This window comes from Patagioenas fasciata, chromosome 10 (genome assembly GCF_037038585.1).
Source record: "Patagioenas fasciata isolate bPatFas1 chromosome 10, bPatFas1.hap1, whole genome shotgun sequence".
NCBI classification, from domain to species: Eukaryota; Metazoa; Chordata; class Aves; order Columbiformes; family Columbidae; genus Patagioenas; species Patagioenas fasciata.
The window spans coordinates 14977795-15002167 of NC_092529.1; the positions used below are offsets into that span (position 1 = coordinate 14977795).

Here is a 24373-nt window from a genome sequence, read left to right on the forward strand (position 1 = left end):
GACTGGAAGAAAAATATCTTGACTTCAAAAGGTGGGTGAAAGGCAGAGAAACAGTTGGCTTAAAAACAAATTAATTGCTTGTAGACATATTTCTGCATACTGTATACAGCAGATTTTGGTTTTCCATAGGTTTTCTTTGTTTTCTTCTGTGACGTAAAACAACATGCATTTTAGCTGCACTAAAATGCATGTTTTGGCATAAGACTGTGTATGTCATTTAATACAGCTAAAGTTTGTGGTTTATGTTAGAGCTTTATGTAGCATGGCAAGTCAGGTCATTAAAATTTAGAGTTGTTCTAAATATGCACCAAATACTTGAAACTATGCCTGGACACTTAATGTGCAACTGCTGTGCCACTCTCGTTTGCCAATCAACTGAAGAATTCATCACAGCATGGTTCCCATCTAATTAAAATTAATTTATAAAATATTAGAAGGCATACAGCAATGGCTTTTCATGAGACATTCTCCAATTGAGTTTATTTCTCTGAAAATGTGCCTCATTAATTCACAAGGTTGACTGGTCACCTGTACTATCAAAAATTATAGGTATTTCAGCCCACTGAAACAGCTGTGGCTACTTCCCACCACATAGCCTACTTTTAATATTTAAATTATGTATTGTACATATTAAATATAAAATAACTGATATGTATGCGAACTGTACACAGAGGTCTGAAATGAAGCAGCATAAACTTGCAAGTGCCAGCAGAAAGCAATGCCCCATCAATGCTCCTCATGCACAGGCAGGGACCTAGGTCTGGGGGATGCGCAAAAATTCCCATTTATCTGCTCTGAGGGTATGAGGACCTTCAAGATGACTGTGGTCAAGGAGCCAGTAGAGTGTGCAGCTTTCTAACAGGCATCGCTGGGAGAACGGTCTCCGTGCCAAAGACTCTGAGGAGTGTAATTTGCAAGAGAAGCTGAAGTAAAGAATTCCTACACAAAAATAACTTCTCGTTTCGAGTTAACTTCCAGCACTGCTTGATTCTTATTTTGATCTCTCAATACTGCAAATCCTTGGCTGAAAATCTCGTCACTTAAGATCATCTGCTCTCTTAATCCAAACTAGGCAGATTAACATCATTTTGCAGCCCTTGTCTGCCAGAAATAGCATGCTCAGTGTCTAGCATTTCCTCTGAAAAGCGTACAGGAAACACGATAAATAAATGAATATCCTGTTTATGACATTTAAATGATTCAATAAGATTTAACAAAGCCCGTCCATCCCATTCTCTCCCGTCAGTCTCAGTTTTCACTTGTACTTTTGCCCTGTCTGAACAGTGGATTACAGGCTTCCCAGCGAGGAGAAGCACTCATTCTCTATTCAACAAAGCATTGGTCATAGGAACATTTCCCAGTCATGCTGCTTACTATCTCTCTGCATTTCTTCTGAGAGGCAGGATTGTCTTCCCTGACCCTGGGCTATGTCATACAGCAAAAATCCCCATTTAAATCCAAGTTGATAGATCTAGAGGAACATCTCCTTTTGGCATAATTATAGCCTAAACCATGAATTCACACTGGGGAAACATTTATTGTTCTTTGCTATGAGTAGCAGATTGAGAAGTAAATCTCATGTAAATTGTGTTTAATTCCAGCCACAAAAAATATGCTTCCTTCCACACTTGTTGAAATTTATGTTAAATAAAGGAATATACATCTCTCTAAACTGTTGGCACAGAAGCTGTAAGCTTAAAAGCCAGGGAATCTTAAGACTGGAAACCATCCTCAACATTTTTACACAATTTCTTTGACACAGATGCTTCAGAGCTTTCTCCACACTCCTTTAGCTCTTGATATAAAAATTCAAGCTCACATTCTCTTGGCCAAGTGATTTGTTTCATTTTGAAACCTCCAGGCTGAAAGGACAGAAGTTATGCATGAACCATTCCTGGGCTTGGCTGCACCTCCTGCAGAGCAGGGTGAGACCACAACTTTTTTAAGCACTTTCTTGCATGCAAGATGCACAGAAGAAGAGTGTACTCTTCAGGATTCTCACTGTGCTTTATAGGACTTCCATATCTCTTAACAGCCCGCAAAGTCAGATATAAAAAAGTGACTTGTGAATCAAAATCAAATCTGGGAGGAAACCCAGAACACATGTAAGTCAATAATGGATTTACTTTTGACTTCAGGTGCAGCAAGAGTCCTGCCTATAGAATTTGCTAATATTTCCTAAAAACAGGGGTAGGAGAAGTAGAGATAGAGTCAAAGGATATGTTATTTCTTTTTTAATGTAATTATATTAAAATAGAATTCCAATAAATTCTGTACTGCTTTAGAAACTGCTGCTTGAAGGGAGAACTCGTTTCCAATATTTAGCATTGACAGACACCATTCCCTTACCTCCCATTTCATCACCATTTCATTTGGCTCAGAGGCTTCAACTCGAATGTTTTCTGGGTTCTTGTCTGGAGCTGGAACCACATATGCAATAAGGTTAGTTTGCAAATCCTGGGTTTTATTTGCACTTATTATTTAAATGCAAAAAATAGGCACAGAAAACTTTTCTTATTTTGGTGTTACTGAGAGTGAAAGATACCTAAACAACATTAATGAGATTAATTACTTGGATCAGCAAAGCTGCTGATTGTTTATGCAGTTTTGGTTCCAAAGTGCTCTTGTTGGTTGGAGCCACCAGTTAACATGAAACTGTGACTTTTGGATTTCAAAGGACCAGATGTAGGGGAATTATGAGGAAGAGATTTTTCTCCCTATGGGGATAGTAAACAGAAGGTATATCATTAGTAGCACACACACAGCTGAAAAGCTGAAGAAGGACCTGAAATTGAAGTAAAGAGGAAAAAAAGAAAGAAAAATGCCAGGGAATGTAAATGTTATGCTGAACAGTTGGCTTCTAAAATGACTTTGAGGGACACAACATTTTCTGTCACAGTGAGAAATGCACCGTGAATGGATATTTTTTACAAGCTTAGCGCTGCTGGAAGGTTCCCCGTAAACCTCAAAGATCCTCTCCAGCAACTGTCTGTCCATAAAGGGCTGTAATGGGCTTTAAAGGTGCAAAATCAGCAGAGCACAGGAAAGCTGACCACAGCAGTGTAGACTCCTCACTTTGACATCCTTGGGCTGCTACTGAGCAGCAAAAGCAGCACAAGTGACTCTGAATTCTTCACACCTCTCTGAAGCACCAGAGGTCAATGTTATTCCCAGCAAAACACTAAAAGCAATAATATTCTGAAGACTAGATGGCAGTGTTTACCAGCTGGAGGTGTTGCATAGCGCAGCGATGGTTTACTAGGCTGGCTCCTTCCAACTGCATTCACAGACACGACACGGAACTGATAATTCATATATGGGGCCAGTGACAAAAGAACAGTGGTATCATTTCCTGGGGCTCGGGTTAGCTCCTGCCACCTCCCCGGCTCCCACCGGTCCTCTTCAAACTCTATAATCAACTCTGGGGAGGAAAAGAAACAAAACAAAAGAAAAAAGGCAGAGCTTGTACACACGACTTATAAATACCAAGAATGGAAATAACTTCATTAGTTTTACTATGGTAGTTAATTTGTTCTAAGTATGGCTGTGAGTGCGGTTGTTTCTTCTGACAGCCATGACGTGCAATGATTGCTGAACAGTGCAAGATGAGGTTACTAGAATCCCTCATACCATTAATAGGGCTGTTATGACTGGCCCCAGCTTTCCAGGATAGTCGAACACTTCGGTTTTGATTTTCTGAGAGCTGAAGGTCCTCTGGTGGATCAGGAACATCTGAGAAATAGAGAAGTGGTGTCAGGAGCATGGCAAGCTATTTGTGTCTGTCTTGGCATTTTCCGAAGAAGTGGAACAGCAAGTTCAGTGAAGATGGTGGTGAAATATCTTTTCATTTTAAAATGGACTTCAAAACGGATTTCAAAATTAGGAAAGTGGGAATTGCTTTTAAAGGTCCTTTTTATTACAGAAAACCAGGCTGAAACTGCTGGTCCTGCTTTCTCCCTTATAAATGCAATATCCCTTCTCGAGTTCATTTCCATCTACTTTCATTACTGTGCTTGCAGCAACAGATTTTTCTTTGCAATTCAACACTAAGATCTGTTTAATCATTAATAGATATTGACACTGATCTTAGCAGAACGTTATATTAGCATCACTTGGATTCACTCTGGTGCAAACCAGAGTGGTAAAAGGTGACTCAGCTCTGACAGTTATTGAACTTGGCCTTTTAGAATATGAGTGAAAGGATAACATTCATTATCTCAGCCATGGGGATCTATATTAAAAGGAAACAAGAAAATTCATTACCTGCCAGCTCAATTAATGCTGTCCCAAGAATATATCAGAGTCAGAGTTGGTGGTGGTTGGTGCGATAACTGCACTGTGCTTCCTGGGGACAAGTGTGGGACCTTACAAGCCTTGCACAAGGGATGGCCCTGCTGCAATCAGAGCTTGCTCCTCAGGGGTGTGGTTCCTGCCTCTTAACTAGAGCTGAGGTGGGTCCTTGAAAAACTGCAAACCAGGACCACTGAAATAGGCTGTTCCCTCTCACAGTCCTGTGAGACAGAAAGGTGGGCACAGGTCTGCAACACCACCCAGCTTCTCAACAGCATCAGGGGCAGAAAAGGTGAGCTGTGGCAACAGGTCATTTGCCTAATTGTATGTAATTGAATGAACGCTTTCAAATTTAGGGTACTCAGACCAACAGATGTTTATCTTCCTTATGGTTTGCTTTGATAGTTTGCAGTCTGATTGTGCTGGATTATTTTGGTAACTGAAATGTGTAGGGCCTGATGACAAAGAGTAATTCCTCACTGCTGGGGTTAATGGTAACCCCTAATCCTTCCAAATTCATATACACTCCTCTTCCTTAAACACAGGACTGGTGTTTCAAAATCTGAAAAATGTACAGACCAAGGAAATGAGATTGTGCAACTTTGGGTCTTTGAACTACTCCTGCTCGAACGTCCCAACTACATTTTTGGCTGACAATGTAATTTCTTATAAGAAAAACAGCTACCTCAACCACCAAGACTGTCTCTGTCATTGCAAAAGAAATTGTGTATGTACTGAATTTTTTAAATAACAATATTGAGTGTTCTTGTTTACCTCATGTTACACCAAAAAGTTAAAAAGGTTATATTTGGGTTGGGCTTTTGTTTTAGTTTTCTTTGCATTTCTTTCCCCTATTTCTATTGCACTTGGGAAAAATCAGGAAAGCAGAGTTTAATCTACAGGTATTTTGCTGTTCTATTCTTGAAGCATATCTGGTATTGAAATTCAGTATATTAATTTACAGATGGCAATGCTGCATCTTAAAGATACTCACTCCTCTATCTGTTCATTAATCATAGAACAAACACTCAAAAGTATTCTAACTGAATATTTCTTTTGTTCTTAGTTGCCCATATTCTGACATTTCCATCTGTGCCATATTTAATTCTTTATCCGTATGTAGTTTGTTAGCCATCTCACAAGTCTTCCATTGCAAAAGAAGCCTGCATTTTTCATTTTGAAATAACAGATGTTGTTAATCCACCAAGAAATTTCTTACATACAACAAACAAGGGAAAAAGAGCACAGACTGTTTTTCCTCTCTGCAAATCACCTTTTCAAAAGGGAATAAAGAGCTTAATGAAATTTTCATAAGTAATATAACGAATAGTCTACAAACATTTTGAATTATAAAGCACTACAGAATACAGTACTGTAAAAAAATGTGCATAGCATCTTCTTAATTTACTATTTACCAAAAAATAACATTCATTTAAAGTGTGAAAGCATCTTGAAAGTCAGATTGTCTTAGTTCTTATTGCAATCACTGCCAGAAATAAAAATTTAAAATGAAGCAAAATCTACTGAAATTAAAATGCTGCAAAACTGTCCACAACATAGCATTTTAGATATTGGCTGATGCCCTTAGGTACATATGGAAAGGACTGCACATCACTACATAAGTTCACCCCCTTAATTTCAAGTAGTCCTTCAGGTAGGGCTGTAGCCTGTAAGGATGGTCACAAGTTCAAACTTCAGAATCTGTGGGTCAAAGTCTTTCTCTGCTGAAAACTTACTCTTTGCTAATGGACAATAATTTATGCTCAGGTTCACAGAGATAATCCTTTCAGGTGCTTCACTTTCACTGATCTTCAGAGGAGCTGGACATCTGAATACTGCCTTACGTCTTTCTTTTTCAAAACATCGTTCAAGTGGTAATTTGTGTGCACGTTTCTAGTGAAGTGGAGTGAAGGACTGACCAAGGACGTCAAAGCAGAAGCAGAGCCATTCTTAATATGCTATTACACCTTCCAGCCTGTCCTACAGCCACTGTGGGTGATTCCTGAACTGAGAAAAAAGGTTGTCTCATCTTAGGTATAACAAAGAGCTGATTAAATACAAATGAAATGCTTGCATCAGCATCCCCATTCCAGGAGACACAAGGGTAGCACAACTGAGGTTAATGGGTGAGGTGGACCTTGCACCTCTGTGAGATTGGGTTATTTAGGTTCTGTAACTGAACTAGGCAGAAGAAGCAAATAAGTAAAAGTGTTGCAATGGCATTATGTACTGCACGGAGCTGTTTGCACACCAGGAAAATGGCCTCTTACCAAGAACAACTAACTGCGATTCAGCTGTGACGCTGTCCAGAGAAGTTCTGGCCACACACGTGTAAACTCCTTGATCCTCCAGTGTCACACTTGATATGAACAGTGTATCCTTGTCCAGAATTATCCTATAGGGAAAAAAAAAAAAGGTACATACAATAAAGGAAGAGAAAAATTTGCAAGATAAGTATATGACAGACACCATTGCTCTCTGAAACACTGTTCATGAAAAAACTTGGTAACAGAACATTTTGAATAACATAACTGCACATTAGGTGTATTATTTTCAAATGTAATTGTAGTTGTATTATGCACCATGCTGTAGGCTATTATTTGCATTTTGTAGCAATTTAACCTTCCTGGTTGGAAGTTGGCATATCTCCCTTGGTCTGAAAAGAGCCACATTGAGATGCATCAGCTGAGTGTCTAGAACATAGGATTTTGGCACATCATTAATGAGGAAAATACATGGGCTTTATGTCCAAATTTTTTAAAAGGATTGAGTAAAACTGAGCAATCCCAACCCACTTGTGTAATGTCCAATGCACCAGGGAAGTTGGCATTAGCCCAGGCACACAGGATCTGTTGCAGAGACGGTATTTGTTTGGCATTATCTCCTTTCACTACATGGCCTCAACAGGATCTCCAACCTCTCCAGCACTGCAGTATTTAGGAAATCATCTCTCTTCTGTGGTAATTAATGAAGACATCTGATTGCCCACTGTGGGACCCTTCATATGGAATAAAGGCTCAGCTCCATCCCTTAAGGTCAATGGAAACATAAAAGTGGGACAAAATTCAGCCTGCACTTGTAAGTCCTAAACTCATACATAGGAAATTCTCATTGCTTTTGATGTGTATGTTTTTAGACAGAATCCCAGACACCTGTTTTCAGCTCACGTCAACATAATGAGGACTTTGCTTTGGTCAAGGAGGTGTAAAACACACAAAAATACTACTACCACTGAGGTGGAGAAACAAAACCACAGTTGACTGCACTGTGGCTAGGGTTGCATTTTTGGATTAAACCAACATTTAGGTAATATTTTGCCATGACAGTAAGAAAGTTAATATAAACCAAAATTATCTGCCAGCTATGGCTCAAAACTCATATAGATGCATTTAATATTTATATGTATATAAAATGCAGATCTATTCACATATCATATGAAGAATTCTTGCAGGCATAAATTTGCATTTCAAGATATTAAGTCTCATGTTTATTGCAACTCATGTTCCTGAACCATACACCATCACTCAGCTGAGATCAAGAAAACTCTTGTTTCTTCCCTGCTTACCTGCCATCTTCTGTGCTGTTGACTGGCAGTTCATCTCCGTCTTTCCTCCAGGATAACCTAAAACTGTGTTTCAAGTGTGAATCATACTCAGACTGACATTTCAACAAAACTGAATGTGCTTTCAGCACTCGGGGGTTCTTTGGAGTAACAACAAGTTTTGTAGCATCTGAATGATCACAGAAAAACACTTTGATTAGGAGAGAGAGGCTATTACAGCAAATTTTCACCAAGCACTTCATATATAAAATTCAACCTTAGGAGCAATGATCGTGTCTTTTTTATTATATATAAAAACATTTGAAGTGAAGGATGGTTGGTTTTGAAATAGATATTTCGCAGGATTTATTTTCCATCTTGAAATTTTCTTTTTTAGTTTATTTCAAACCAAAGAGCTTGAGAAAAAGCAAACAAACAAAAAAACCCACAAACATCCAAACACAAGAAAATGCAACAACAACAACAACAAACAAAAAACATACCCCGCAAACAGTCACAGGTGAAAATACTTGTTAGCAGACTCTCATGAAATGGATGATAAAATATGCTTGAATATATTTTTTATGTCCAATCACCATTTGAAATAGGCTTTGACAATGATCCAACAAAAATTACAAGCTTATTAAAGTCAAGTGAGAAAAAAACATTGCAATCAAGTTTGGTCTTTTAATTGACTCTAATCTGAATGCGGAAACAGATGAATAAGTAAGAAGAAAGCACTTGTCTGAATTTGTTTTTAATGTTGCTCTGTGAGAATTTCATTGTACATTTTCATGTTTATTATCACTGTAAAATTTACAAAGCAAAGGGAGTGGGTGGAAATAGAACACAAAAAGAGTGGTTTGGTTTTTTTTCCTCAAGTTTGTCACAGCAAACCTGCATCTGAGAGTCCTTTTGAGGACTTTGTTAATTAAGTAATTTTGGGAATTTTTCTTGGCAAGCCATAAATACTATGTAAATTTGTATGCAACCCTCTAACTTTAACCTGCGCACTCAACAGAAGGTGTCCACTACCATCACCCTGCCGGGGGAAAACCCTCCCGCCCAACCAACCAAATCAATCCCTTAAAACAGAATTAAAGCACAAGGTATGTATCTGGCTCAGCGAGGACCCCACCGAGCTCCTGAGCACAGGGAGGACTCTGAACCCCCAAGGATCAGCCAAGAACCTTCTCTGAGTGTAACAGGGCTGATGGCAAGAAGGAGGGAAAATCCTTTCAAGAAAATAAAGCTAATGGATCTGTGAAGTAAGCTGCAAGTTTTTAGTGGCTTATGCAGCTTCTGCTAGTATCAAGAGGAAAGTAAGTATCTTCTATGAGCATGGAGAAATCACACAGAAAAATTGGGACAATACTAACTGCTACATACATATGAGACCTGTGGTGATTTCAGGTCTTAGTATAGTCTTAGTATATGTAGAATTTATAGTCTGACAGAATATATCTCTGTCTTGGACTAAGCATGTGCTAATTACTTGTTTACTGAAAATTTTAAAACATGAAACTTTAGCAGATGTCAAGGTCTTTCTATTTGTGAGACATTACCTCTTATATCCAAATTAGCAGTGATTGCTCTTTTACCAACAGAGTTTGCAGCCCAGCAAGCGTACGATCCAGTGTCTTCTTTCTTTGTTTCTTTGATCTCTAGTGTGCCATTCTTATTTAACTCATAGCGTGATGTTGAAAGTGGCTCTATGCTTTCATCCTTAGTCCTAAAGGGGATAATAATAGCTATGGGTTATTTCTAAGGCTGCAGGAGCTGTTATTTCATGATTAGCAGATATTGCAGGAGACACAGGAATTTTTGGAACTGATCTCAGATCTGCCACTGAGTGACTAAGTCAAGATTAGCAAGTCACTTTACCCATACACAGGCAAATCACAAAGGGACATAAGCTTCCTGCAAACCAAAAACACACTGACAGCATCTAGCAAGGTCTTTAAACTAGTCTGGTTGAGCCTTTATTCTATAGCTGTCATTTGCTATTCTATTTCACCTGTCAAGTGTTATGACAATCCTGTGATTTCTAACCATATGGAACCATTTCTGGGTAAGTACAGAGCATAAGTCATCAGGTTTCCACCTCAATAGCATGTCCAAATTTTTAAAGTTGCTAAGATTAAACTAAAGCAGATGAAGCTGTAGCAGAATTTGGCTATATCCAGCATGGCTTGGTGTAAAGAATATCCCAGCGTTTGCCTGACACAGGTAATGAAGTCTTTCATTACCCTTTTTTAATAAACCAGTGCTCCAGAGTTCTTGAAAGTGCATTTAAACACAGAATATTTCGATTATATACATTTTTCTTACAAATTTATAATTTTAACTCCATAATAATAAAAACTAGCATATTTTTCAATGTTTGGGAAGCATGGATGAACTTGTTTCACATGAAAACATCAGCTCTCAGTGGCTTACCATCTAATATCTGCTGCAGGTGAGGCAAAAATTTCACAGTGCAGGAAGGCACTGTAACCCACAACTGTGGCATAGTTTTCACCATCTGAGGTCAATATTAAGGGAGCAATATCTGCAAAAGAGAATGCAAAATGAACAGCGCTGCATTTCAGAACTGGGAATACAAATACTGTTTCTGCATTATCCCCTTTTCCAGCAAAGGTCAAATACTTAGTGACTTAATGGGAATTTCACTGCCTTTTGGAACTAGTTGCACTGAGCAACTGAGCTCTCATAAGCTGCACTGACAAAGATAACAGTGGTTGACTGCTGGACATGTCAGAACATTAAACCTCAGTGCAGACCTAGTTGTGCTTCCTCTAGAGACCTCTTCTATTAAATAAAATTCCCATTACTCTCTTTCTTCAAAGAACAGGCTGAGCATTACAACTGAAATTAAAGATTAACAATACACTTAATAAATCAAAAACAGAATTGTGGTCACAATTCAGCCCCTAGTGGTTTTAGTACATTTGAATTAAAAAGATTTTGAGCCCAACCACAACCATGTTTTTAAAATAAAGAATATATCAAAGCTCATGAGCGCTTACGCTAAGCATAGAATATTGCCCGCCATAAGGCCTGTTGCATTAGTTTGGACAATGTATTCCTTAAAATCTGAGGTCAATGCAAAAAAACAATAACATGGTTACATTTCCCAAGCTGTTCTGAAGCATTCAGTCAGCTGAATGGGACACTTCAGTTGGATCTTTTCTGATAAACAAGGAAGGCCAGGAGGGTACTCACTGAGAACGTTCACGTTGGCGCTCGCTAGGATGGTGCCATGCTTGTTGCTGGCCTCGCACTGGTAGACAGCACTGTCCTGAAGCTGCAGGTTGGTAAGACTGATCTCTCTGTCAGAGATTCTGCCTCTGAAGGTCCTACCTGGAAAGACCCAGACTGTATCAGGAGATGGACAAAACAACATGACTGTGGAGTTCACAGTCTTTCCTCACTGCTTGAAAGTCAAAGGCGAAGCACATCAGGATCAAACCTGAGCAAGTTGCAAAGCACTGCCTTTGCCAGCAGTTCTTTGGCCTAAAAAAGTGCTCTAGAGTACCGATTTCCAGTAAAATCCTCATACAGACTTTTCAAAATTGTAGCAATAAAACTGCTACACTAGGGAGCAGCACTTGTGCTCCCCTGCCACACGATCATTTTTGCTTGTCCAGAAGCAAAAAGAAAGACCAGGAGCCCTCAATGAGCATAAGCTATCCTAGATCTCCAAAAGATGGGAGAGTTATGGGGTGAGGCAGAGGCAGTAACTCATAGGTACCACCACTCCTCAGCCCTGCGGTTTTCACTCTTACTCTCTTCAAGACTGCAGTTAAACATTAGATTTATAAGTAAATAAAAATTCATGTCTAAATAGATGTCAAACCAGACAACCCTTAGTACTTTAGGATTTGTGTTCCCTCTAACTGGACACAACACGGGCACATCCCACCCAGCCACCACCTGAAGGAGGACGTGGGACCTTGCACTTACTATCGATGGGTGCCCCATTAAGTTTCCACTGAATGGTTGGCTCCGGGTTACCAATAGCTTCGCACAGCAGCACAAGATTTGTTCCTACGCTGTAAACACCACCTTCGGGCTGCTTTATCCACTGCGGAGGCTCTGTAAAGAGGGGACATTGCAGGTATTAGGTGCCGCAGCGAGGCAACTCTAATTCTGCTATTGCTGTGTTTCTCCAGCAGATGGCAAACGCTACCAACAGTTCCCAGCCGGCTCCTAACAGCCTATTGTGCAGCTGTATTGTATTTCTTGGAAACGGACTCTGCCAAAGGTAAAATTAGCATCAGCACACATCAATTTCTGTCCTTCAGGGCTTTGTGAAATGTGAGTGTCAGGGAGACAGTGTAGGGAATAGGCAGTGTTTATCCAAGTAGAAAACAAATGCAAATGGGAGGTGAGAGGCTGAGGAAGGAGGTAAAGCTGAATGGGTCAGCATTTTCACAAGGCCCCTCAGACATGAGAGTGTGGTCTGTAAAATGAAGTGAGACTATTTCAACAACTCAAACAAGATGCAAATATCCACCCAGCCTAGATCCCCCTCACTAGGCATCAGCAAGCGGCTTCCACTGCCTTGCCCAGGGTAGCCAGAGGGCACAGCGATTCAGAGGAGCTCCACGCAAGGATGCAGCACCTTCATCTGCTCATCTACATGTGCTGAGGAAATGCATTATGGCTCTTTATATTCTGGTTTTCCATCATGTATTCAGAGGTGGATCTGTACCATATTTAGGAATGCTGAAATGTTTTCTCATCACTGATGAGAGAACCATCATCCCAACGAGTGGTCCAGAAAGATCGCCCACAGGGTGGTGGTAGAGGAGCAGCAGTGTGCTGCGGCGTTCCCTGTGCTCTCTTTCCCAGCACTGCCAGCTAAACTGGGGTAGCTCTGGGAAACCCTCTCCTCTGCAGAGCAGCCCCTAAGCATCAGGTACCAAAACCTCATTGGAAAAACACCACCATAATGGAGAGGAAGCAACTGGGGGGGTGCACAGGTCCCTGAGCCTGCCTACACTTCAGTGGGCAGCCTCACTTCGAAACACAGCCTTGAATTCATCATTTTCTTTTCCTGAGAAGAAACAAACTTTCAAATTTTAATTATTCCAGACCTGATGCTACCTCTCTGCATGTGCTGTGCAGATCACTGGGCCTCTTTCCCTATTTGAAAATTATGAGCTAATGTATGGGAAATATGAGGATTCATTAGTTAATGCTCGTAAAACGCTTTGAAGATTAACAGAGCTCGGTTGCCTGGTAATACATCTCCAGATGTTATCAGTGTGATGTACTAAAACAAAACATCATTGCTCATATTCACAGAGATATATTAAAAAAACACCCTGAAGTGTGATACACAAGAGCTTCTACACAAAGTCCATAATTTCCACAACAGAGCACCCACAAAGAAACACAATTTAGCAACAGCTAAAGGCTGAACTAAAATTCAAGATGCTGAAGTTTATCTAAAATTATAACATCTTTGCATTTCCTTCATAAAGTAGAGATTTCCTCTACCACCTTCCTCATGCAGGGCTGGTTGCCCTCCTGTAGTGCAGCATGTGACATGACCACACTTGTATACTTCCTTGTATTAGGCTCCAGGAAAAAACTTTGTAAGCAGCAGAACATTGTTTATGCAGATCTTTTTCCTCCCTCTCTCTCCCATATACATTATGCTTTCATCAGGAAAAGGCAGGCCAAAGGTGTGGAGGTGAACAGGTTTGTGATAGTCCTGACAAACTTTTCTCTTTTTTTTTTTTCTTTCACTAGATCTGCCACAAACACAGTACTTGACAGGAAATTTCCTTGTTTTGGAGATGACACACCAAGCAGACTGGATACAAACCACCCAATGGATCCCTTCCTATTTTCACCTCTGCTTATGCTCTGGAAGTGAGCTGCAGACCAATTACACCACTGCTTTCCTTTCTCAGCATGGGAATTGCTGTATTTGCCCCAAGAAAGTCATGCAGCTGCAAAGCAATAGGCAATAAGATTTTGTCAAGTATGAAATGTAATTTCACAGAAATGCTGAAGAAACTCTTTTCTCTGTGGTAGATATGCTACACTACTTATAAGTATATAGAACATAAGAATAATAAAATATACACAGACTCTTTAGCAACTACAAAAAAACTTATGTTGGGACAGTCACATTGTTAATCTGTATGGGCAATGCAGCATGGTAAATATTTCAATGCATAATGTATTCTTCTTGGTAAGAGTTATAACTGTGGGGGCCCTTGTTAATAGATTTATGTCTCTACAGAAACATGATGAGAGGTCCGAAAACAGAAGGGATCTAAAATAGGCATCTATTCCATCCTTCTGCAACAAAGCAGGATCATCTACACCTAAAACACCCCCAATGGATTCAAACTTTCACAGAACTAGAACAAATTTTTGACACCTAACCAACTCTTTCCTTGCTGCAATTTAAGTCTAATTGTATCTTCTATTATCTCCAAGGAACTAAGAGAAAAAATTGTTATTTTACATTGTGAAGAAACTTCAGTGCATCTGAATGCTGCTATGCAGTCCTCAGATCTGTTCTTTCCTAAATTAAACATATTTATCATTTTTTTCTCAAATGACATGTTTTTGAGCTCTGTGACTACTCTTGCTGCTTTCTGAACTGTCCTGAGTCAAGCCCAGCCTTGATGTAAAACAGCTTGTGTCACATGAGGCCTTATCAGTTCTCAGTAGTCTCTCTTATACCACTTTCCTTCATACTTTCCAGGATGATTTCTGCATTTTCTGCAAGACTATTATTTCCAAGTCATGTTCAGGTTGCAATCCTTTATACATCCTCCAGACTAGTCTAACCAGACATTTTCCATCCCATGCTTATGAAGCCAATTAGTACTGCCTGATGAGAATTGCTCTGCACTTATACTTATTGAAGCCCACCCTTTTGATTCCAGACCATTTTCCCAATTTGTCAAGATCATTTCAAATTCTCCTCATGTCTTCCCAAGGGCTGGCAATCTACCCCACTTTGGGGGCATCGTCTGCAGCTACAGATGCAGTTACCACCTTGGGATCTGCATCCCAGTTGAAGCAGTTTTCCAGTGAAACATGGAACTACAGTTTAAGCCTGATTAAAACAACCAGCCATGTGTCTTAGCTTAATCAATTCTATTTTTTGCTAGCTGAGTAATGAAAGTATTACAAGACATAGCTGCAAAGGCCTGTAGCTATTATATCATCACAGAATCACAGAATGTTAGGGATTGGAAAGTACCTCAAAAGATCATCTAGTCCAAACCCCCTGCTAGAGCAGGAACACCCAGATAAGGTTACACAGGAAGGCATCCAGGCAGGTTTTGAATGTCTCCAGAGCAGGAGACTCCACAACCCCCCTGGGCAGCCTGTTCCAGTGTTCTGTTACCCTTACTGAGAAGTTTCTTCTCAAATTTAAGTGGAACCTCTTGTGTTCCAGTTTGAACCCATTACCCCTTGTCCTACCATTGGTTGTTACTGAGAAGAGCCTGGCTCCATCCTTGTGACACTTACCTTTTATATATCTGTAAACATTAATAAGGTTTCAGTCTCCTCTTCTCCAGGCTAAAGAGACCCAGCTCCCTCAGCCTTTCAATCATCTTTGTTGCCCTGCGCTGGACTCTCTCCAGCAGTTCCATCCTTCTTGAACTGAGGGGCCCAGAACTGGACACAATATTCCAGATGTGGTCTCACCAGGGCAGAATAGAGGGGAAGGAGAACCTCTCTCGATCTACTGACCACCCCTCTTCTAATACACCCCAGGATGCCTTCTTGGCCACAAGGGCAGAGTGCTGGCTCATGGTCATCCTGTTGTCCACCAGGACCCACAGGTCCCTTTCCCCTACACTTCTCTCTAATAGGTCATTCCCCAACTTATACTGGAACCTGGGGTTGCTTCTGCCCAGATATCTCATTAAATTTTTCCCTGCCCAACTCTCCAGCCTGTCCAGGTCTCTGGATGGCAGCACAGCCTTCTGGTGTGTCAACCACTCCTCCAAGCTTGGAGTCTATATTGCAATAATTATTTCTGGTAAACATAGTCTAGGAGCCTCAGTCAAGATCAAGGTATCATTAAATCAGGCACTGTAACAGTGACAAGATTTTGAGGTTGTATGTACATTTTATATTGGGTTTAGGGGATTATATACAATAACCAAATAAACAAACATTTGAAGTCAGGACAACTTATGGGCTTGCTTTGCTTTTTGCCTTTTATTTTTTTTTAATAATTCCCTCTCATTCAAATGACAACAACGAGGTTTTTGTGCCTGTTCCAGTGTTCCAGGTCACATTTTTCCTTGCAAAGAGAGATTAAAATGCACAAACAGGCAAGCAATTTGCTAGCTGAGTATTTTCATATGCTTCATAATAATTGCCTGAATCTTTGCCCTCAGACTACTGTAGGATTAATCAGTGGGTTGCATGCAAATACCAGCAATTTAGAAGGCTGGGGTATTGGTTTGAGATCCTCAGATACCAAAAAGAAGAACAGAAAATGTGCCATAGTGCAGGAATGATAGCAAAATCCTGATTTATATGCCTGCATTAGATTGAGATAATTTTTCTTCTGTGCTTAATTTTCTTCACCCTGCATGCATCCTTTTAGAAGAGCCTGTCAGGTGAGAGAATGCCCTATGTCAGCATAACCTCCCTGGAGCCAACAGAAATTAATACTCACTTTCACCAACTCAAAATCTGCCCTTGAGTGCATACACAGGAGTTGCTGCAAGAATGATGAACATGCCCACCTCTGATTAATGGCAGTGACATTTTCTGGTTAGAAATTCTAGAAGAAGACAGTGTTTGTGTTCAATTTTACCGTGATAACCTGCATGTGAGGTGACTCCTAATAGGAAGAATTCCTGCTAGTGTGACAGCAGCCATCATTAGTTACACACATGGGAAATTAATTTAATAGTGATTGCAAAAGCATTTTTTACTTTTCTTTTTTTTAGGTACTTGTTTGTTAATGAACAACAATTTGCTCAAATCTTTCTTCCCTTTTTTCCTTCTAGAGAGTGGGGAAGAAAGGGGTCAATATTCTGAACAGCTTAATTAATGTTATTTCTCTGGTATTTTAGTTTTTGCAGCTCCTGCAATTTCTTTGAAGGATTCAATTTTTACAGCCGAGAAAATCATAGCCAGATTGTTAAAATATTCAGTTACAGCAGAGATGCTCCAAACCATCTGGAATGATTTCTAGGAGTCAGCACTTCCCCTCCATCGCAGCTGAAAACTTGCCATGCCCTGGTATCCCTCTCTGCCACACTTCCAGGGTGGAAAAGAAGACTGTAAGACACAAGGTTGTGTCAAGAGAATGGGGAAGATTTATCACATACTGGGAGAAAAGGCTCTTCCACAGCTCGGTCAAGGCAGAGCAGGTAGCTGTAAGTGCCTTTCCTCCCATCAGGATTCCTCGTGACCACGGAGCGGGAAGAAGCACAGATTAACATGAAGCAGCTGGCAAACTCCAACAGTTTAATACTGTCTGTGATTTTTTTTTTTTTCTCTGCAAATCAGAAGCTGGAGTATTTTTCACCACTTAAAAGAAACTGTTTTCAGCAAGTTTTTCAGTTCTGCTTGAGGATTCTCTTTTTGTAGCTACTTTTGGGCAGCCTTGCTGAAAGAGTTGCAGTGGCAGGGCTCACTTGTTAAGTCTCGTTAGGGGTTTGCTTTGCTTCTGGAAAAGAGCACTTGCATGTGCCTTGTATGAGGGGTTTGGAGAGTGAGAAGGGAGAAAGGAGGATGGAGGGAAAGCAGGTGCTGTGTGCCTCTATCTGCACTCTGCAAGATGCCTGTTCTGAAGGTATCTTGGCTGGCTTCATTCATCTGCCTTCATTTAGCAGCAACACAAATAAATGACAACCAAAGGGATGCACAAACACAGCAGGTTCTCTGTTTCACTAGGCCAGCACAAGCACCCAGCACTCACCCTCTTCAGCCACCAGAGTTGTGTGTGTGCTCATGCACCATCCTACGCACAAGTGCAAGATACGCACAAGTGTAAGATACGCACAAGTGGAAACCTCAGAGTATTTACAAATGTTGCTAACATAGAACTGGTCATCCTTCCAAGCGTATTGGATCTAATAATGTATTTGTACTCCTGTTCACCACTTTGTAGAGCCTTCATGGTTCAGGAAAACAATTCATCATTTCTATTTTTTTCTTTTTTAAAAGGTGCTACTTTCTACAAGCTTCCCAAAACTAGAAAGTAGGTCCTTGGCTAACATAAGTTGATAGAGTTGGTTGAATTTATGCATTACACTGAGTGACATTAGCAAAGGTCCTTATTTACTTCCTTTGACCATCTCTCTGTTCAAAATCAATAAGCTTAGTAAAGCGTACTCAGCACCTTCCACATGAACATGGAACTCGTGCTTTGCTCTCCCCATGGGGTTGCTTGCTGTGCACTGGTATGTTCCTTCATCAGCTGCAGTCGCTTGCTCTATCTTCAGTATCTTCCCAAAGTTTTCTGTTTCTGGTTCATCCCTGGGCAGGTTTCCAGTGAGTTTGACCCAGCTTAGATGAGGAGTTGGGCTGATAGCAAAGGAAAAAATAATTAGTTGAATACTAGGCTTTCTGTGATGCTTTATGTTAGCAGAACTGCTCAACTTCATGCGTACGATTTGCAAGGTGAAGCTTTTAGACTTTTGAGCCCTTTTAAAACACTGGGGCTATACTAAGGATTATACTATAGGCTACAACTAGTCTAAACTGCTTGGTTTGAAGAGCCCCTGTGAATAGGTTCTTCACAGCCAACACCAGGCCATGGCACGAGGCTGCATTCCTTGTATGTGTGTTGGCAGAGGCTGCGGGAGAGGGAAGGGAGCTCATTCCATCCTACTCCTAAAGGGCACTTGAGGACAGACAAGGAGGTAAAGACTTTATTACAGTGACTTCACTCAGTGTCTTGCCTGGTTAGAAGGTGGCCAGCCACTGGAGATGGCTGAAAATGCTTCCTACGTTTTTAGAAAGCAAATGGCAGTGACACAGAAATTCAGGACAGACTGTTGTCTGCACATTCCCAGCTGGGCTTCACGACCCCGACACCATACACGACACACAGTGTCATATCTGCTTACTCTTGTGTCCATCTGTTATTGTGGCAAAATGCCCGGGCACAGACTACTCAAAGCCTTGAGTACCAAAAAATTATGGTTTTCCATGAGCAGTGAACATAACTGTGCCAATATCCTATTATTTCCTGTGAGAGCCCTTGTCCTGCTTTTGTATCAAACTCAGGCACTGCGTTGCCCTGGTGTTGTATTGAAGCAATGCCCTCTTGACACTGCCATTACTCAAATTATAAGTCTTCAAAAATGACAGATTGGAAATGTACTTAATTCCTTAGTTTGCAGTTGGCTACCCCTGATTTTAGTTACTTGAAATCTGGCCCAGTCTATCCGCTTCTGTGGTTTGTGGACATTTGGTGGAATGGATTGGCAGAGATATAGGCAAAGCTGATCATTTTTCTGCTGAAAATGGGAATTTTAACAAAAATATTGCTTTATTTTGCACTAAATGTTGGGGTTTTGAAGGGTTTCAGTGAAAAATGTTTGTTTGGTGAGCAAACAAAGAAGTACTTTGTCTTCTTTCAAAAGTGACTAAAAAAAACCCCAAACCTTTTTGTTCAAAAAATCTTAAACAAAAGTTCTTTGAAAATTTGAGATGAAACAAAAATATTTCCATTATATTAATTCTTGCACATGAAAATTCATATTTGTGTATTTCCAAGGTGATTTGCCTATTAAGTACCCTGAATACACTATCGAATCATAGCTGTGGACTTGTGGAGGTTTGTGCACCTGTGATGGGTAGTGAATTAGACAAGGAAGTGTTGCAACAGGGAACTACAACTCACTGCAAATAATTGGAGTGAATCCAACAATGACAACTAATTTACCTTCTCTCAGAAATGGCAAATGACTGTAGAGGCATAATTTGCCAGCTCAAATGAGAAATGCCCTTTCGAGACTACACGGAAAAACAAAATACCCCAAACATGCTTGTTCAGGCAGATAAACATCCCAATTTTGGAATTTTATAGAGGGGACATAATTGCACAGCCTTTAATATGAGTTATCTATCTGCTAACCACCGCCTGTGTTCACAGACATCCAGCTCTGCCATACAGCATGAGAAGACAATGATTTAAGTCTCCATTCAACAAAAAGATCTATTGCAAGGAAACCAGAAGGAACTGAGCTTTCATTGTGGGTTTAGCTGTTAGAGAGATTTTTGCTTAACTTATTTCTCTGGTGGCAACTCTTCTGGGGCAGTTTTTTGCATCCACAAACACACAGTAAAAACTGGATAACTGGACTGACAGCAAAGTGGGGCTTCTGCCTATTTAAGTTACTGCAGCAGGAACAATGTCTGAGAGAGGTATTTGCAGCTTGTGAGAACTACACTTAATATTTATTTAGGCATTTGCTTACCTTAGCCTTATTTTGTCCTGTGTTATTTACAGTAAGGAACAAAATTGTCCTGATTTCTCATCACATACCGTTCACTTTAATCCTCCTCTATGTTATTACAGCAAACATCTCTTCATTGAGATATTCTGCCATGCTTAATACAGCCAGATCCACAACTAGAGCTTGAACAGTGCTCTAACATGAATGATAACAGCAATAACAAGCTTGAGATATCTGTGCAGTACAAAGCACCAGAGGCATGCATAGGAATGGGCCTAAGCAGAAAACATGGCAATGGAACTAAATTTGAAGTTAGCTCATTAGTGTTAGTTTTAGCAGAATCAAAACAATTTGGCTGAATGCAGTTCAGTGTATCTTTACAAAATTGTGACATTCATTCCTTAACATACTGTTGTGTGTGAGAACACCATGGAAGGAACATCCTTTGTATGGGAATTCTGAATGCTGGCACCACAAAAGCAGCCAGGTTCACATGCACTCCCAAGCCAGCACCTCTCACTGCAACTGGGCTATGTGGACCATTGTTTGACTCAATGGTGCCTTTCTTTAGTGGATGCCTCATATTACATGACTCAAGAACTTCTCTCTTAAAAACCTGAGAACTGACACCTGAAAAAATGCTGAATGATTTTTGAGCATTTGAAACAAAACTGAATTGGCAAAATTAAAAAAGAAACATTATAGGTTGTGAGCCAAGCCACAGAAGCTGAACCCTGATGTTACTTAATGTCTCAACGTCTCAAAAGTAGTACTACTGAAGAAAAGGTCCATAATATTTTTTTTTCACAATATAACAGTAAAAAAAAAAATAAAAATCAATACTTAACAACAATACTATTCTAATCGGTTATTTCTAAGCTACAGCAATAACAAATATACGAATGTTGCATTCTAGCGCTCTGCTGCTTTACATGGAGTATGAATGGTTTAGAAAAACTTTACATAGAGGTTCAATTTTAAATTGTTTGGGCAGGTAGATATATTCATTTTTAGTTGTGAAGCTTTTAATATGGCTTTTTCTTTCCTCAATTCTATTTCAAAAAGTGATTAAGTTTGTGCAGTATTGAGCATTACTCACAGCCCTTCAGCAATACATTCAAGTAGCAGGACACCTCCCTTGATGACAGTGACTGATGAGCTACTGCCAGCAGATTCTGGAGGGATCAGCAGTTTGGGTTTCCGTTCCTTGATAAAATTTGCTAAAAAATAAAATAAAATAAAATAAAAGTTAGAAACGAAACTTAGAGCCTTTGCTTGCCCTTCAATAATGCCATAAACATTACTCTGTCAGAAGGTTTTGGACCTCAATTTATAAATTTAATTTTTTATTTATACGGTCTGAGACTAATCCACAACTCTCCTGTTTCTCCTGCATACAGTCAGAAGATGACTACAAGTATAACAACAGGTAGTAGTGCTGGTGAAATCCCTTTTCCTACAGTTTCATGTCCTGCTATCCAAGCACTGGCCCATTCTACCATATACCTCAGCCAGTCTTGGTACACTGATCTTCTCAATTGCTCATCTTCTGATCCACACCATCTTTCTTAGCACCTTTCTTCTGCATTGACTCCATTATCTTTTATGTTTCAGATGAAAACCCATATTTCCTCACTTGAATATCCCACAGAATTGTCCTCGTTACAATTATTAAATCTACAGTAATGGAGATACAATTTGTAAGGAAGACTGTTAAAATAATAAAACAAGATTGACCTGCATTTGATTTCAATGGACCATTTGTTCCAGCCTGCCAAACAATGGTTTCATGATGAAATATGCATAGAGTTAAATGGCTATCCAGTTATCACTATAATAACAATTAGCACAGTAATGAATAAGTCCCTAAATGGTACTAGTTCTTCAAAAATAGTCAGTTACGGATGATTTGGTGAAAGACCTCATGTATCTCTCCAAAACATTTTCTATTTTTTTTCATCCCCTTGCTTTGTATCTCTACAAATCTGTGTCACAAGTGCCCAGAACTGCAGCCTCTGAATACGCTCACAGGTTTTTCATCTGCCCTCCACCTCCCACTGCCAAAGGCAGAAAGTCCCCATTCCTGGGCAGTGACAGGAGCTCAGGCATCTCGCTGAGGGAAAAAAATCAGTTTTTGAGTGTCTGTCACTCTGCACAAACCCTGCTTGTTCTGCTCACAATGCTTGGTATCTATGGTTCAAGGCTTGAGGACTGATCAGTGTTTTGAGTTAATCACCCCAAAACGCTTGAGTAGAACCCTTTTTTAAAAAACTTCAGTGCTTGTCCACAAAATGGGGTTTTCCAGGAGTTTAAAATTGGGCATTTCGAAACACAGAGGCTCTCAGAAGCAATTTAACCAAATAAACCAGAGTCAAGAGCTACACGTAAAAACTGAAAGTCTCATTTTCATGTATTTTAAATGAAATTAACTGAGTGGAGAATTGCAGGAATAGTCACTAGCTGCCTTATGACCTATGCATTGCTTGCATAAACCTCAGCAGAATATTTGCAGGATATTGCTCCACAAAAAGGGAAGCACAAAGCAAGGGAAGATGTGAATCCCCAAGATGAGAAGTGTTTTGTTGTAGTGCTTACCCTGCGGTGAGTATCAGACAGGGCAATATACGGCCAAAGAGAACCACCTCCCGTCTATCCGAGCTACAGCTGGAAATTGGGACAATTATCACAGAGTACCTAGAGCTCTGTAGATCCACACTTTAAGCTCACCCTGGAGTAATGAAGCCCCAGAGCGACCCTAATAGACATGAATTCATAGCTTCAAATCATGGTTACCTAACACAAACATCTTATCAGCCAGAGGGAGATTTGGAGCATCCAGGTCTGGTTCCTGCTCTGAACTGATAAAATGAGAATCCCAGGACATCAACCTCCCTACTTACATTATGAAATGTGAATGTTCTTTTCCTGAGTAAGAAAACTATCTCTTTGTTAAAAACCCTTCAGATTTCTGTCAAAAAGTACAAGATGAGCAAATTGTACTCCATGGACCACTTAAATCCATCCCATCACAATAAAAAGGCTTTTTGTGGGTTTTTTGTGGTTTTTTTTTCTTTTTACTGAGCGGCAGCTCACATTTCATCTCAGCTGGTAGATTATCAGTTTAAAGGTTAAATAACAGATGCATTCAACTCACCCTTAGTAACTGCAGCATTAGGTGAGCCTGAGTCATTAGCATGCTTAACTGAAATAAATAAAAGTGACAAGCAAACACAAACATGCACAGTTGATATAGAATCAAAAGAAACAATAAATCAACCAAAACAAAAGCATGCCCCCCCATTTCTCTCATAAAAGAAAAAAAAAGAAAAAGTAAAGCAACAGATGAACAAAAAATTTATGAAAACACAAAGAAAATTCTTCAAATGTATGTATTTTTCTGAAAATTATTTCATAGGTGATATGTTCATCATTTCATCCTACCTACCTAGTATAATAACAAAAAAATAATCACTAACCTGTAAGTAATCATTATAAAGAATTTTTTTAAAAAATATTCAGTGTCTTCTTGCTTATTGTCTACATTTTTCTATGCATTTTTTTAACATAGTTCACTAACAAGGACTTGACACAGAAAGGAGTGAGCAGTGTCAAGCTGAGTTTACAAGAACGTATGTGCCTCATATTTGCCTGCATCCAGTCTCTTGACTTCGATGGCAAGGTGAATACACTGAAGTGTTTTGCTGGGCCACTGCCGGGGCTATCAGTGACCTCACAATCAAACCCCATTTCTTATTTTTGTAATCTGTGTGTGGAACTGGACTCATTAGAAAAGCTATGGAAAGCAACATTTAATTTTGATTTTATCACAATTATTATCCCAAGATATGGTTTAAGCAAGTATTAAGATATACAAACCCACTACACTAATCCTTTATTTTTTTATCCTGACAAGAAAACTCTCAAAATCATGTATTTAATATTAGGCTTTCATTCATGAAGAAAAATCTCCTTGGCTTTCTGGGCTACATAAGCCCAAAAGGTCAGAAGAATTAGTGAAACAGAAGCCTGATATTAAGGGCATGGGCAGACTCAGTGAGTGGTACAAGTGACACCAGAAACTATTGCAGCCAGAAGAGACTCAAGCAGACCAGAATGGATCTCCAGC

At 39.8% G+C, this 24373-nt stretch overlaps 1 protein-coding gene across 9 annotated transcripts in view; it reads right to left on the reverse strand.

Annotated features, from left to right (window-relative positions):
* The window catches only part of CHL1 (cell adhesion molecule L1 like), a 134818-nt gene that overhangs the window by 20022 nt on the left and 90423 nt on the right, over positions 1 to 24373 (reverse strand). For 8 of the 9 annotated variants that reach the window (XR_011740745.1, XM_065846060.2, XM_065846058.2 and 5 more), the window contains 12 exons: positions 23402 to 23449; positions 21347 to 21467; positions 18183 to 18367; positions 11798 to 11929; positions 11057 to 11194; positions 10271 to 10382; positions 9397 to 9563; positions 7856 to 8021; positions 6561 to 6685; positions 3631 to 3732; positions 3224 to 3421; positions 2350 to 2420 (listed from right to left, as the gene is read on the reverse strand). Coding sequence is in view for 8 of the 9 variants with exons in the window: in XM_065846060.2 (XP_065702132.1) it covers positions 2350 to 2420; positions 3224 to 3421; positions 3631 to 3732; positions 6561 to 6685; positions 7856 to 8021; positions 9397 to 9563; positions 10271 to 10382; positions 11057 to 11194; positions 11798 to 11929; positions 18183 to 18367; positions 21347 to 21467; positions 23402 to 23449 (1565 nt within the window). In the remaining variant the exon portion in view is untranslated. The remainder of the gene's footprint in view (positions 1 to 2349; positions 2421 to 3223; positions 3422 to 3630; positions 3733 to 6560; positions 6686 to 7855; positions 8022 to 9396; positions 9564 to 10270; positions 10383 to 11056; positions 11195 to 11797; positions 11930 to 18182; positions 18368 to 21346; positions 21468 to 23401; positions 23450 to 24373) is intronic. The other variant, XM_071813215.1, reaches the window with a different exon arrangement.